The sequence below is a fragment of the Musca vetustissima genome, unplaced genomic scaffold (assembly GCF_032173495.1).
Source record: "Musca vetustissima isolate MV318-11 ecotype Yass unplaced genomic scaffold, APGP_CSIRO_Mvet_v1 utg115153, whole genome shotgun sequence".
In the NCBI taxonomy this organism is placed as follows: domain Eukaryota; kingdom Metazoa; phylum Arthropoda; class Insecta; order Diptera; family Muscidae; genus Musca; species Musca vetustissima.
Window position 1 is genome coordinate 77,906 of NW_026888142.1, and position 15,243 is coordinate 93,148.

A 15,243-nucleotide genomic window follows, 5' to 3' on the forward strand; every position below is an offset into this window, starting at 1 on the left:
ATTAGTTTAAAACCACAAAATAAACATGAAACGTCATTAAAAACAAATTTTAAATAGATACTATGGTTTGTCTTGATTTTTCTTCAACTGAATTTCTCGCTGATTTGAAGTAAGGCCGAAGAATGTAGGGTTACCAAATGTTCCCCTTAAATCAATCAACAAATTAATGATATTACAGAGTTGTTCATACTTATATTTTGTGTTGCGAATAATAAAATATTAGCAAATAATAATAAAATTATCGTTAGAATTAACGAAATTACTAAAAAATTACAGAAACAATGTTAAAGACGAATACAGTTTATATTGTATGGCAACACTTTATTACTTTATTTTTGTCGCAGTTCAAAATTTCAATTCACGTGGAAAGCAGAACAGGAGGTAGCTTCTGAGGTGAAGTGTATTTGTGAAGTGAAAAGAACACACTGTGAGTTCCAGAACATACCCGATAAATATATGATGTAACAACCTTACTTAAATCTTGAGAGCAATGTTCAGCTTTAGAAAATATATTTTGTTTAATTTATTGAAAATATGTTAATCGATATACATGAAATTTTATGGAATTTATTTTTTATATTATTTAACATTGATAGATTAGTTCCAAATTAAAAAGGGTTGCTATCATCAATTGCTCAAATGAGGCTACCTTTTTTAATTATGCCATGGTTGTGGGCTATAATTTCAAAGTTAATAAAAACATTTACATTTACTACATTTTTTCGATACCATAAAGGAAAAATTGTTATCGAACAGGCGTAATAAGACATTACGTTAATGTATTGATAATCATAAATAAAAACTTTTATATCTTTAAAATTTTTCATTTAACAATTTGCTTCCTAAATTTTTAATTTTACATTTTCATAGAACAATAAATAAATGAGCTCTAGCATGATTTTTAAAGAAAAACATTCATTTTAATAATTGAAGATTGTGTAAAGTCCGACATTTTCAATAAACATGAGTTTAAATAAAAATAAAGTAACTAATATTTAAATGCTAAAATTATTTTTTTATTTCTTTCATTCCAATTTGTTACGATACGTTACTTTATACAGTAATTGTTATCGTTGGTATACTACATACAACCCTAAAAACGTAGATTACAACACTGTACGAGACATATACTACATCGTGCAACTCTGCATAGCATCCACACCATCCACAATAACTAATGGCGGTTAAATCCTTTTGAAATTTTCACTGCTGTGTTGTATTCCATTAAAGACGGTGTTTGTCGGGAGAGCGTGGCTCGAATTCCTTGGTGAGACAAATGAGTGTGTGAAAGAGAAGTAAAAATTAATGAATTTACTGCAATTAAATTAATAAAGAAAAAACGATAAATTGTGGCCAAATATAAATGCAAAAATTTAGTTGTTATTAAAAAAGTTGCATTCGCGAATTGGAAAAATGGAGGACTTAGTGCAACTGTACGATATAACAGAGTGTGCTACTAGTGAATTGGAACAATTGACAGAGGTATTTGAAAGGTGATGCTTAATTCTTGAAATTTCGAAATAATTTGGGGTATTCTGTTTTGTGTTTTCGGTAAACCAGGAATGGCTAGTAAAATTGCGAGCTATTTTGTTTGGACCATCGGCCATACCGGCAGCAGCCAAAGAAGTTTTGAAAGAAATTCCCGCGGCGTCACCCCAACAGACAAAGAAGCGTGTAAAGCGCCTCTCTTCACTCAATGAGGAGGAATGTGAAGGTAAGCCGAAAGGATAATTGTGAAATTATGAACATCAAAATTAAACAAACACGATTTTTTATTTAGATATCGATCACTTAAGTGACAAAAATAAGAACAAGGGAGGGAAACTATCCAAAGGTCATGTTTCACCACGTAAAAGCAAACGCTCAAATGCTGAGCTTTTGGCTGTTGCCGAAACAATGGAGCAGCCTAATCTGCCGGTAGAAAATGAAGCACAAATACCACGAAAGAGGACAACCGAAGTGGAGGCAGCGTCAAAAGCAAATAGTGAAGCAGCACCAGCCGCTGAGCGTAGATCAGAAGCGTCCAATTTAATGCCACCACCACCAGCTCCTGTCTTAGCTGCCCCGCCCGTTGAAGAAGGTAGGCGCCCCAAACGGGAAGCCAGAATTAAATGTGAAAAGAATCTGAAAGAGCCAACATTGAAGACTAAAATGAGGCAGCCAGAAGAAGTTAAAGTCAAGCTTGAACATGAACAAAGACCCTCGCAAATGCATGAGAAATCTCAAGCAAAACCTAAACATGCGGTACAACAAGTAGATAGTTCTCCTGAAGAGTTAGTAGGTAGTGTGAGATCAACTGACTCCATATTGATTTTACCACCACAGAAACCAGATTGCATTGTTATCAATGGAAATTCAGATGACGAAGGTGCAGCTGCTTCAGAAGCGACAGTAGATACAACAGAAACTGTAATTACAAATGAAGTAGCAAACGATGAGCCACGTGAGTATATTATATACGTCTTTGTTGATCAATGTTAGACAAAAAATATGTTGTGAAATAGGGAATATAGAGTGGGCTTGTTGGTTGAGGGATGAAATTTGTATAAATGGCAGGACTTTGAAAATTCTACATGATCGTATGTTGTTCGTATTTCTATGAAAGAGAACTTAAGAGATATATTTTTATAAGTATTGATGGCAATTCTTTCTTTAACCATGTTAACCCCAATTAAAATATTGCCTTAATTTCATAATAAAAAGAGTCGGACCAGAATGATTTAGGATAATATCTCAGAATGTAATGGCTTCTCATTTATGATAACTGGGATTTCCAATACGTTGCCGTGTTTGTGATGGTCTTTAATCCTTGCAGCAGGTCTTTTCTCGTACTAAAATTGTGTATATGTCCGTGGAAGTAAGGGGTACAAAAATGTATTTTTTTTTTAAATATTTTGATACGTATTTTTAAATTCATATTAATCGATTCTGACACTGTCTAAAATTATAGGGAAAAAACTGTCTTAAATAAATGTGATTCAAAATTAGAAATAAAAATATTTGGGAATAAGGACTTTTTTTAAAAGAAGCGAAACAGATGGAAACATGTTTTGCACAATCCTAGGTATTTTGACATTATTTCAATTTGAATTGCTACTGCTCTGTATCTTATACAGACAACATATAGGAGAACATAGCCCGCTCTTTTCCTTTTGTAGTAATTTTATATAAATAATCTATATATAGTATAAATTACATAATTCAATTTTTAATTCTTTTATATATCTACATACGAATAGGCATGTCATCCGGATCAACAGATGGTGGAACTCGTGCTCTACGTATTAAAATCAAACGAGAAAAAGTTAGTCTACCATCACAGGAAGATAACGTTGATGGTGCGTCGGACGACACGTTGTTCAAAGCTCCAATTTCTGTACCACAGCCATTACCAGCAGCATCTAAATGCGAAACAACCACCCTGGAGGAGTCGTCAATGGTCAGTAACAGTGTATTGTCTTCCACGACTTCATCCTCGACGGCAGGCAAGAAAACGCGCAAGAAGAAGGAAGCTCCACGTCCCATCAAAGTTGAACGTTTCAGTGATTTGGATCGAAAACCATCGCCGGTATCGTCACGTACACGCCAAGGAAGTACTGGAAGACGATTGTCTCAAACTGACAATGACAACGAACAGGAACAAGAACAGCAAGCGGCCGAAACAACAAAACGCGGCGCATCTATTTATGAAGATGCTGTCGAAGCACCACCAATCAACAATTCCAAATTGGGTGGTACTGTTAATGAGACAGTTAATTTAGGTCCCTCTCCAGCACCTGCGGATGCCACTATGAATTTAGGACCTGTACCAAATGATGCTACATTCTGTACCAATCCGGCTCAGACAACGTTCCAAGTTACGCCAGGACAAACCACATTTGTCGTTGAAGGAGGAAACCCCAATGCTACTGTAACACTGAATAAAAATTCGGGTGCGGATGCAACCTTCGACGTTCGGACGTCAACCAAAGCAGATAAAAACGACGATGATGGTGCTGGTCAAAGGTCATTTGAGACAGCAAAAGATTCATCACTGCCACATGACGAAAGTCTGCTCACTGAAGATGAGTCAGTCGAGAAAGAACCTGAACCCGCTCCAGTGCCCGTCGCAAAGGCCAAACCATCAACCAAAGCATCAAAGACATCGGCTTCTGCCAAATCTGCTGCTTATAAAATGCCTACACGTACCAATGAGTTGTTCAAGTAAGTTCTAAAGATAATTATCATTAAATATAAAATAATGAATTTTCTCACAATAAACAGTCCCCTGGCTCAAAGTCCTGTGAAAATGCGCGTAGAAGCTTTTGAAAATGCTGCAGCTGCGGCATCTGAACAATCTAAACGGCCACAACGCATCAAAAAGGAAAATGTTACACCGGTAAGGATGACTTATAATTCATATTTTAATTTTTTTATGCAAAGCATTTCTTTCTCAATGTGCTCAGAATGGAGCAACCACTCCAGTTATTGGAAAATTGCCAGCTCCTGCTCTTGGTCGATTCCTTACGCCTACACAGAGCTCTAATGTTACAACGACTGGCAGTGCCGTAGCGAAAAAAGTCCCAACAAGTGCTTCAAAGGCATTGCAAAAATCTACAAGTGGAATGCTACAACGAAGTGCGTCCACTGCATCCAATACGAAGACATTGCAACGTGAAAACAGCGGTGACGACTTCCGCAAAGGACTTCATAATTTAGCTGAGGAACGTAAGAAACAACGAGAACAAAAGCACTTGCTGGCTGCCCAGCAACGTGAAGCTAAGGAGCGTGAGCGTGCCGAACGCATGGCTAAGTTGGCCAAGGAACGAGAGGAGAAACGTTTACAGAAACTGCAAGAACAAGAACAGAAACGACGTGAACTAGAAGAAATACAGCGTAAATTGCGCTTGCAGGAGGAGGAAGCAGCCAGAGCTAAGGCTGCCAAGGAGCGTGAGATGTTATTGCAAATGAAGCAGCAACAAATGAACGCCAAACAGCGAATGATGCCACCACCGCCAAAGGCATCTTCGAAGTACACCTTCGAAATGCTACACGAAGATGACTCTACCGACGATGAGGATAAAGTTTCATATAAACGTCCTCCACCACCCTCATGGAGTCGATGTAAGTATATCATTTATATTAACTTCGATGATGTATTCATATGCACATTTTTATTTTTTTTTTTTTGCAGCTCACAAACGTGAACCTTATGTTCTGAAACAAGAATATACCCCCTCCGGTTACATTGACAGCTTCTTCTCGGTTCAACCAATGACACCAGATCTAAAACAGATTTTCCCCAACATCGATGCCCGCCATTTGAAACGCAATTCCAGTGTATTGTGGTCAACACCACCTCGATATTCGGAATTGCCAAAGTATTAAAAATATCGAAATTGCGAGCAAAGCATACTGTGTTTTTGCAATCGTTTCGCCTTTTTTCATAAGAAATTGTCTTTATTTATTTGTAAACCGTATTGGTATAAATTACACCTTTGTAACTCTGTTTCTATTTGCCGTTTAAAGAAAAGAAAATTCAGATTTCGCTTTGAAATTTTATTTTATGTTTTGTTATAAGTAGTTAATCGAATTCAAAACGAATGGTCGATTTTTTATTTGTACACCATATATTGTTTTCAAATTATAAATACGAAATTATTTTTTATTTAAATAAAATATCTAAATTTATCAATAAATAGTACATTGCGTTTGGAATTTTACACATATGAACGAAACTACATACATCCGAGGCAGTAACGTTTTGGTTTTAAATTAACAGTAGTAAGACATTTTGAAAATACCTTAGCACAGTCCTCGACCCCAAACTAACATGAAAAAGGAATATTGAGGAACGCACTGAAATTCAAGGCTAACTTGACAAAAAAAGAAAATACAAAATCAAAGATGACTTGATCACTTAAAAATAATCAGCCTTATTCTAGATATTCGTTGGGAGATATCTCACATGTAAAAAAATACAACAACCACAAGGAAACGATAACATAAACGCTCGAAGTTGATGTGCGCTGCGCTTCGGAGTTAAATATATTTTAACATTTTGCGTGCGTTAACGCGATAACAAAAAACGCTCAACGCGAGCATTCTGCTTAGCCCTTTTAGTTCATTAAAAGAACGAACTGGAATAATCGTTCCTTTTAGTTCAAATGTGAGTGTTTTACTGACCTAATTCGATTTTTTTCTAAATGGAAGCGGCACCGATCGAGTTTTATTTTGCATGTGATATTTACAGCGATTTCATTTAGTAAAAACATATATAATATGTTGCCTATTATTTATGCTCGCATGAAAATTTTCAATAATTCTGAAACTTTTCTTTAAAAAACCACACCTTATAGATCCCCATAAACTGTTTTAAAATTTTTCTATATAATATCCTCACCATAAATAAAATTTTAAAACTGTTTTTATTCACACATCACAATCTTCCAAGAACACAACCTATCAACTGAACGATTCCGAGAGCCATATACTATTAAAAGAACGACCGAAGTAAAACGACAGCTGAATGAAAGAGCTTAATTGTGAACGATTGAACTACTGAACTAGAAGACCGAACTAGTTCAGTCAAAAGAGCTGAACTAAAAGGAGCGATCAGCTAACTGAACTAGATAGAAAAACTCTACAAAAAATGCGAGGTGCGTATTCGAGTTTTCGAAAATGGTGGTTGAAAAAAAGATTTGTGTTGCCATATTATAATTTAAGTTGTAATGTGTGTTGCCATATTGTAATTTTAATTGCAATGCGTGTTGCCCCATTGTAATTTAATTGTGTAATATTTGTCAATATTTTATTTATTGATTTTTTTTTTATTAAACATTTTTACTTTTTATTGTTATTTAAAGTTTATAACAATTCATACGTGAAATATAAATAATCCGCTGTATAAATGCTTTATAATTGAAGGAAAATAAATTAAAGTTTAAAAATATGGCAACCTACAATATGGCATGTGAAACAGCTGTTCATTGTTTTGATGCAATTTGGTGCAACAACTACAATAGATTACAAATAAAATAACATTTTTTTATGATGGCAAAAACACAACCAACAATGGGAAGAACTCTGCGATTGAATTAATTAATTCATAATTTATTATTTCACTACATAATTGTGTGCCTTTTTATTTATTTTCGATATTTTATCTCCCCAAATTCTTAAAGTGACCAGTTATGATTTGCTCCTACTCCTCTATTTCTTCCTTCAAATTATGCACACGATAATTTTGAAAAAGTTTTTCACTGTTAAGCCGCTCAACAGGTAAAATTTTTTTTCCATAATTTTTAAAATTTTATTCTTGAGAGACAGATTCTCACCCAAAATGTCTGCATTTCGCCTCCAAAATGCATCAAACTCGACTTAAATATTCCTTATTACCTTTATACATTCCTTGGCAATATTTGGTTCAGCATGCATCGTTATCAATATGATTTCCAATGGCATTTGTTATGTTTTTTTCCAGTTAAAAATTTGCTTACTATCATTTATAATATTCTATATCGTGATAGAATAAGTATTGTGTATATATTTATTACTTATGTTTTTGTAGTCAGCTCCCTTTGAATTTGTTAGCGAAAAATTTCGCACAAAATTTCATCTCATTCTCCTACTCCCTGTAATCCAGAATACCTAATTTTTTCCCAAGCTTTCGAACTTCATTCAGAATAAGGCGAAAGCGAGAATGCGAAAAAATTCACAGGAAAATGTTGTTCACGTGGAATTGACATCCAGAATAAGGCTGATATTTTCTGAATTGAATTATTTTTTTCTGAAAAGACACTACAAACAAAATACACAAAAATTGTCGGTACGAGCAATTTTTTTTTCATTTCTATTCCCCTTGTCCCTCTCTCCTACAAACAAAGACTAGCCGCAAGTAAACTCGGCTAATCTAATTTGAGACTAACTTATTATTGAGTATTTTTATTTTTTCTGTGTTACTGATTTTTGTTTTTGTTCTTGATTGTTGAATTTATCAGATAATATGCACGGTTTCAATCTGTCAATAGAAACAATTTTCTCTTTTCCGGTGGCTAAAACCAGTGATGCCGTTCGAAAATTTTTTTTCCGCCCAAATTTTCCCCTAAAAAGTGCCCAAAGTCAACAATTTATGCCCAAAAATTCAAGAGTTGAAAAAGTATACACTGACGTTAAATATGAAAAGTGAGGGCTTTTTTGTTTTACATTTACATTGAAAATTACACCGTTTATTTAAAAAATCCACTCCTTCTATGCGAATGAAAAAAGGTATTTTAAAATCCATGCCTTATCGTATTGAAAAAATTTATTTAAGAAATCCTTTGATGGTATTAAACAAGTTATTAAAAATCCATGACCAATGAGGGTATCGAAAAAAATACAAAAAGTTCACGGCTTATAAAGATATCGAAAATAAAATATTTAAAAAATCCAAGCTGTATAAAGATATCAAAAAATTATTTAAAAAATCCACGCCTTATGAGGGTATCGAAAAAAAAAATAATTTAAACCAGTAAGGAAAGTAGTAAAGTCGGACGGGGCCGACTATATGATACCCTTCATCACTTTAGGTATATTCAACAGATGAATCCTAACAGACGACGTAAAATGAAATTGGATCAATAAACATGTCATTCTGAAACCGATACTAAATTTTTCATTTGGTCAAATATATAAGCTATATCTAAATATGAACCGATTTCAGGAAACTCAACACACATCATTCTAGAACTAATTCATTACGCTGTGCCAAATTTCGTTCAAGATCCGAGAGATCTTAAAGGACTTTGTTACCCCATTTACCTTAAATCGGACGAAAATATATATGGGAGCTATATCTAAATCTAAACCGATTTTCACACATTATTCTAGGCCTAATTCATTCCTCTGTGCCAAATTTCGTGCAAATCATAAGATATATAGGGACTTTGGTGCACCATTTACATTAAAACGGACAAATATATATATAGGAGCTATATCTAAATCTGAACCGATTTTCAGGAAACTTAACACACATCATTCTATACGTAATTCATTACGCTGCGACAAATTTCGTGCAAATCTAGAAATATTTATAGGGACTTTGGTGCACCATTTACATTAAATCGGACGAAAATATATATGGGAGCTATATCAAAATCTGAACCGATTTTTCCCAATTTCAATATGGTTCGTCCTTTGTCCAAGTAAGTGACCTATGCCAAATTTTATCCAAATCGGATCATAAATGCGACCTGTACTTTGTTCACAAAAATACATGGACGGGCGGACGGACGGACATGCGTAAATCGACTCAGAAAGTGATTCTATGCATATTCTCAAAAGGAACCATGTGTCTATCTCGTTTTCTTTTGCCTGTTACAAACATATGCACAAAGACATAATACCCTGTACCGCAGGTGAAAGGTTTAAAAATTATAACGGTATTTGGAAAAATAATAACAGAATTTATTTTTATTTTTAAATAGTTTGTAAAGTATTTGTTTTAAAAATTTATACTTTGCTGTGGAAAAATGTCCCTCATCAAAATATTCGTTCAGACCCTATGTGTATTTGCACCAAATCCAGTTGTAAATGTTGATTTGATACATTGATTGCACATCGTAACTTTTTACCAAATATGCATTAAATTCAAATATGTGGCCTTTAGGACAACATCTTGCTAATTAAAAATCAACTCTTTGATAAAAACATATACCTAATATAAAGCGAAATATATGTCGGCAAAACCGGCTTAATGACTTTAGATAAAAGCAGTGGGGGAACAGTGACAATTGCACATATTTGGGGCTGAATATATAGAATAATACATATGAACAAATTCTCTAGACTGTCTTCGTGGAGAAAACATGTCCACCATAGAATGACATATTCTGCGTTGCCCAGAATCACTTCCCAGTTAAATTATGTGGTGTTCGGATCATACATATGTCTGTACAGCGATAAGAATCAGGCATAAATACATATTTTGGTTCATTTTATTCTATAAATATTATCCGATCACTACAGAAAACTGTAAATTTCACGTGGAACATTAAATATTATGTATCGGTTGATATTTGATTGTGGGAAAGAATGATATTCATCAAAACATCCTTGCTGATCCAGAGCAGTTTCCCTTGCCCGTGCAAAATATTGTCTTGTCTTTAAGAGATCACCAAATTTTTACCCTAATTTGGTGATCTCTACAGAGACCAGAATAACAGAAAAAATTCAAGATTTAGGTCCATTTGAATATATAAGTGTCGTCTTTGGGCAGAACCGAATCCACATACTAAGGGCGATTCGTCCTTAACTTCAAATTATAATGTCCAAATCGGATCAGTAAGTCAGAATATATCGGTGGTCTTGGAGCAAACTCTAATGTTCCTCACAACATAGTTGTGTAGGGTAAACAAATATAGTACATGTGGCGGAAACAAAAAATCCGCACAAGCTCTAAATTTTACAACTTTTATGCCCACTTTCGGCAACACAACGGTTTCTTCACTGCATCATATCGTAGAAAAACATATTGACATGTTTTCATTTGATTGTTAACGTAAATTTTTTAATACTGTTACTACTGTGACATCCCGTAACAACTGGCTTTGTACTATTCATCTTGTTCGGAATAATGTTATCCAATCAGATTCATCCTAAAGCTGCTGTGTGTCCATAATAAGTTCTGGAATCTCGAAGTACTGGATTTTGTGGTAAAATTCTAGGCTGCAAAATGTGCCCTGAGGATCCGGGAAACGGAACCTTAACACCACGTCAATTTGAGACTTTTTAGAGAGGAGTACTCACATCAGCGATTTTGCACCCTCTGTGATGCCCTCCTTTATGCACTCAAGTCGTGCACTATTAACTCAAAAGCGTTTCGCGATTGTAAAGTTGATCTTCATAATATACGACGGATGGTTAAATTATGTTGGGTTTCAGGACATTAACATAAAAGGGAATGAGATAGCCGATGAGCTTGTCGGTGGGTTCACAGTTGTCCAATCTACCGATTCATGGATCTGTACAACTTCCTACTGGTTACTTTACTGGCAAAATCCGTATGAGCTACTGCGAAGTAATCGGCAACGGGATTTCGCTGCTGTCTTATGATAAGAGGGGAATATAAATCATTGTGGTGATCATAACAGATCAATGCAGTATTGATCTCTCATTTCCAAATGGAACATTAACGGAGTGTGAGGATGAGGAAGAGGTGGAAACAATTATACTTATACTCTGTAAGTGTCCATCGCTAAATAGCAGAATACACAGTCAGTTTGGCAAATATAAAATTGATAATCTAACATTTTCCTCCGAAATAGACCCCAATAAGATCCTAGGCATTGTTAAGATTCGGACATGGCTAAAATAACCAATTTCCTACACTCTTTAAACTTCCCCTATATCTCCTTTTTCCACTTTCCTTTACTTCTTTCTTTTCAGGTATCCAGGATGAGCATAGTGGACAAATGTCTCTGAGTGAACGGCTGCAAAAGATTATGGAATTGACCGATGGTTCCCATCTTCGGTCTTCGGTAAAATTACAACGATGTGCATATTGGATTGAAAATGTTGACACTTTGAAGGAGTGGACCTATTGGAACCACTTTCAGTCTTGGTATATGTGAAACTTTGTAGTTTTACAGAAGTGGATTTTCATTTTTCAACATGTGAGGCCCACCTCACCATGATACCATCGTTTATACAAGACTATTTCTGAAAAAAAATCTGCAACTTCTAGGAACTAAAAAACATACATATAATGCGTGAAGAACAAAAAATACTTTCACTGTTACAAACAACATTGCAAATTTATTTAAAACAATTGTTTTTATTTTTTTATTTTCACAAATGTCTAACACTTAATGAATATATTGTTGTTGTTATTGTTTGGTTTTTAGTTGGGCTGTCATGGTTGTTGCACACCGATTGTCCGACTCCTTGCAGTAGAAATCGAAAAAAAATGGCTTAAGGGTGTACAATCATCATGGCCAACTACAAGCGATTCTTGTATTGTGGTCAAACTTACCACGAATATTGAATTTCTATCTAAGAAACGTCAGTCAATATCAACAACACAAATGTCCAATGACGGCAATGACGATGGCGAAAAGAAAATTGATATCAATCTCTAATTTCTACTCTGATGGAAGTTTTTCTTCCATCCTACACGGAATTGCATGCCACTTTCAGTGAATAAAGAAACCTCTTGGTAGATGGGATCATGATTCCGAAACCGAAATCATTGAATCATATCGAAATTGAATAACAATAACACAACAAAATGCAATCTTAAGAATTGCCCACAAACATACTAGCAAAAAACTACATTAATTGTAAAATTATCCGGCTTTGATGCATGATCATAAACTTCAAAGGCCATACGTATTTTCATTTTCTTTTCAGTTATAATGTAAATATTTAAGTTAATTAATGATGACAAAAAAAAAAAACGATTTTGAGCGATTTAAAGGAAAAGAAAAACAATTTACAAAATATTTTGTCCCTATTTTTGATGGCGGGCATGATAACTCCTCACTGCAACATCGGAATCTGGAAATTCCAATAGTGTTAGAAAGGTATACGTCTGGCTCTCGTATGAACTAGGATTATTGACTTCCCTCAAAAATCACCAAGTTAAACCAGTAAGAAAAGTAGTAAAGTCGACTATATGATACCCATCACCACTTTCGGTATATCCAACAGATGAATCCTAACAGACGTGGAATTTTTGAAGGACCAGGGACAAAATTATGAAAATCACTTTAAAGCATATATATATATATATATATAAGCTATAAAGAAATCTAAACCGATTTCAACTAAACATGCACTCCAGTACGTTGTGCAAAATTTGTGTCAATTTTGTGTAAAATCGGACGACAACAGTTCCCTTAGTTTTTTGTTGGGATATTCACATCGCGACAAATGCAGACAACGACTATACTAGCAACACCAACAAAGTCGTTGTGTGCATTTGTCGCGATGTGACAACACACAACAGTGGGAAAGGTATGGAATTGTTTGTAAATGCCTTGTTAACCTCGATGTGAGGCACCAGCGAAATTCTCATTTAGTTTATGTCGTTGGTCAGCTAAGTACTTCGCTTTGTTACAAGAGACATTTGGGTATGGAAGTTTTTTGTATAGAAGCAATAGCTTCTGGGGAGAATATCCCAACAAAAAACTAAGGGAACTGATGAGGATCAGTGGCGTGATCCGAAACCATAGTCTTCCCTGCCTTACCCCTCGGCAAACAATGCCATACATTCCCCACTAATAAATAGTTGTTTTTTATAAAAACAACAAACTGGGATTCAGTCTATTTTGCAAAAACGAAATAGTTTTTAAAATTGTAAAACTTTGTAAGCAAATGCGAAGATGAATAGTTTTTGGAACAAAGATTTTTTTAATGGGACGGGATAATTTCTTAGCTTCCCAAAGAACCAAATTTAAAGCACTGGCGCGGATCACTTCAAACACTTAAAACAGGATATATATATTTTGTTCATGGGCTATAGTATGAATTTTGAAATTTGTGGGAATTTTTTTGGCCAGATTTTAGCTCAATGCTAACCACCGACAAAATTTCTGCAAAAAAAAGAGATTTGTTGCGTAGGGGAAATCTTAAATTGCAGCGAATGTTTGCCACCCACTTGTATTTCTTCAGGCATATCTTGCACTAGAATCTGTCGATGGTGAAGGTGTTTGCCGAGATCCGGCCATCCATCTCAATTTTATATTCAGATGAGTAGGTTTCAAGTCAAGTTGTTTCCAAGTTGTCTCCGGACGTTTGAAGCCGATTTTCGGGTAGTACGGACTTTCTTGAAAAATATTTAGGGTTGTTACTAGGAAATCGGCGGCAATATAAAAATAATAACGTTTCCGACCAGAATGGACATTTTTAAAGGCTTTTATTTTCTATTTACGATATAATTTTTCTTAAATTGTACAACTTTTGTCAAAATAATTTATTTCATTTTGTTTCTTCACAACATAAACTAATTGTCAGCTTGCCAATTTAATTTCTATAGCAACAATGTTTTTTTTTTTTGTAAAATGTTCGTTGTTGTAGCTGATGCATACACCTTATTAAATACACCTTGATTTTTTATGTATTTATTTGTACGAAGCCAACTATATTATTTCTGCCCTAGACAACACTAAAGGACCCCATATACTATAAATCATGCCGTCATGCCGAAGAACCCCTTTTTGTATAAAGTTGCTTAGCCTCATCTGACATTCTCATTTAAAGCATGTACGTGCATGTTTTTGTGTTATTTACAGTGAATTCAAAAATCAATTTGCAAAAAATGTGGCTAACTCGTGAATATTTTCATAACAAAATTTTTCTACAACCAGTGTGGGCTACGAAGTATTCAGACCTGTCAGAACGCCGCCCTGAGGACTGCGACGGGGTGCCCCCTCACGACACCAGTGGAACATCTTCATGAGGAGACGAAGATCCTTCCCTTACGTCAGCATAGCAATATGCTTTCGTTGCAGTACCTGCTCGGGTGCTTCAGGAACAATCATCCATCATATGGTGGATAAGACTCCCCCATCCAGGCGTGTCAGGAAGGATCTGCATGATCTAGAAAGAGAGAGAGAGAGGTCCAACGTTATAAAAGGGAGCCTCTAGATCAAGTTGCTATCGAGCAGGTCTGAATAGCATTCATACCGATGCAGTTGCCGCAGCGCTGAACGAATACAGAATAATGCCGTCCTCGGAGCTCACCCCCCAACCTATAGCCGCTGAAGAACGTCAGCTGCCCAGACAAATCAGAGTAGTTTTGGCCCAATTACGTTCAGGATGGTGCAGTCGTCTCAATTCGTATTGGGCACGGATTGATGACCAGGTGCAGAATGTTGTGGTCATAGTAGACCCGCCAAACGCACAGTGAAAATTTCTTGCTCATTTAATACAATTTTTTACATAAAACCTAATTCTGTTTCTTTTTATCCGTTAAAAACAATCGAACTGTCCAAGATGACTGATATTACCAACTTTTAACTTTTGTCATTGTCAAATTACAACACAAACAACATCACATATTACCATGAAATAAATCCAATATCATCCTATGAGTTAAAACTTATTAGTGAAGCTATTATATTGAAATGACATATTAAGAATATAATTAATACAATACACATTTAAAGCAATTGAAAATCTTATCGACAAAATACACTTAATTTTGTTAATCCCTCCGATAAATATAAAACAATGCAATTGAAATAATTTCACCTTTTACTGGGCTACATTGCCGTTATTTCA

The 15,243-nt window shown here is 35.1% G+C and overlaps 1 protein-coding gene across 1 annotated transcript; it reads left to right on the plus strand.

Moving 5' to 3' along the window:
- Nucleotides 1-1,413: 1,413 nt before the first annotated feature.
- On the plus strand, nucleotides 1,414-5,367 carry LOC133335982 (inner centromere protein). Its single transcript, XM_061544274.1, has 7 exons — nucleotides 1,414-1,482; nucleotides 1,561-1,714; nucleotides 1,781-2,443; nucleotides 3,240-4,203; nucleotides 4,264-4,378; nucleotides 4,446-5,103; nucleotides 5,174-5,367. The coding sequence occupies exons 1-7, from the start codon at nucleotides 1,414-1,416 to the stop codon at nucleotides 5,365-5,367; spliced, it is 2,817 nt and encodes a 938-aa protein (XP_061400258.1).
- Nucleotides 5,368-15,243: the final 9,876 nt, after the last annotated feature.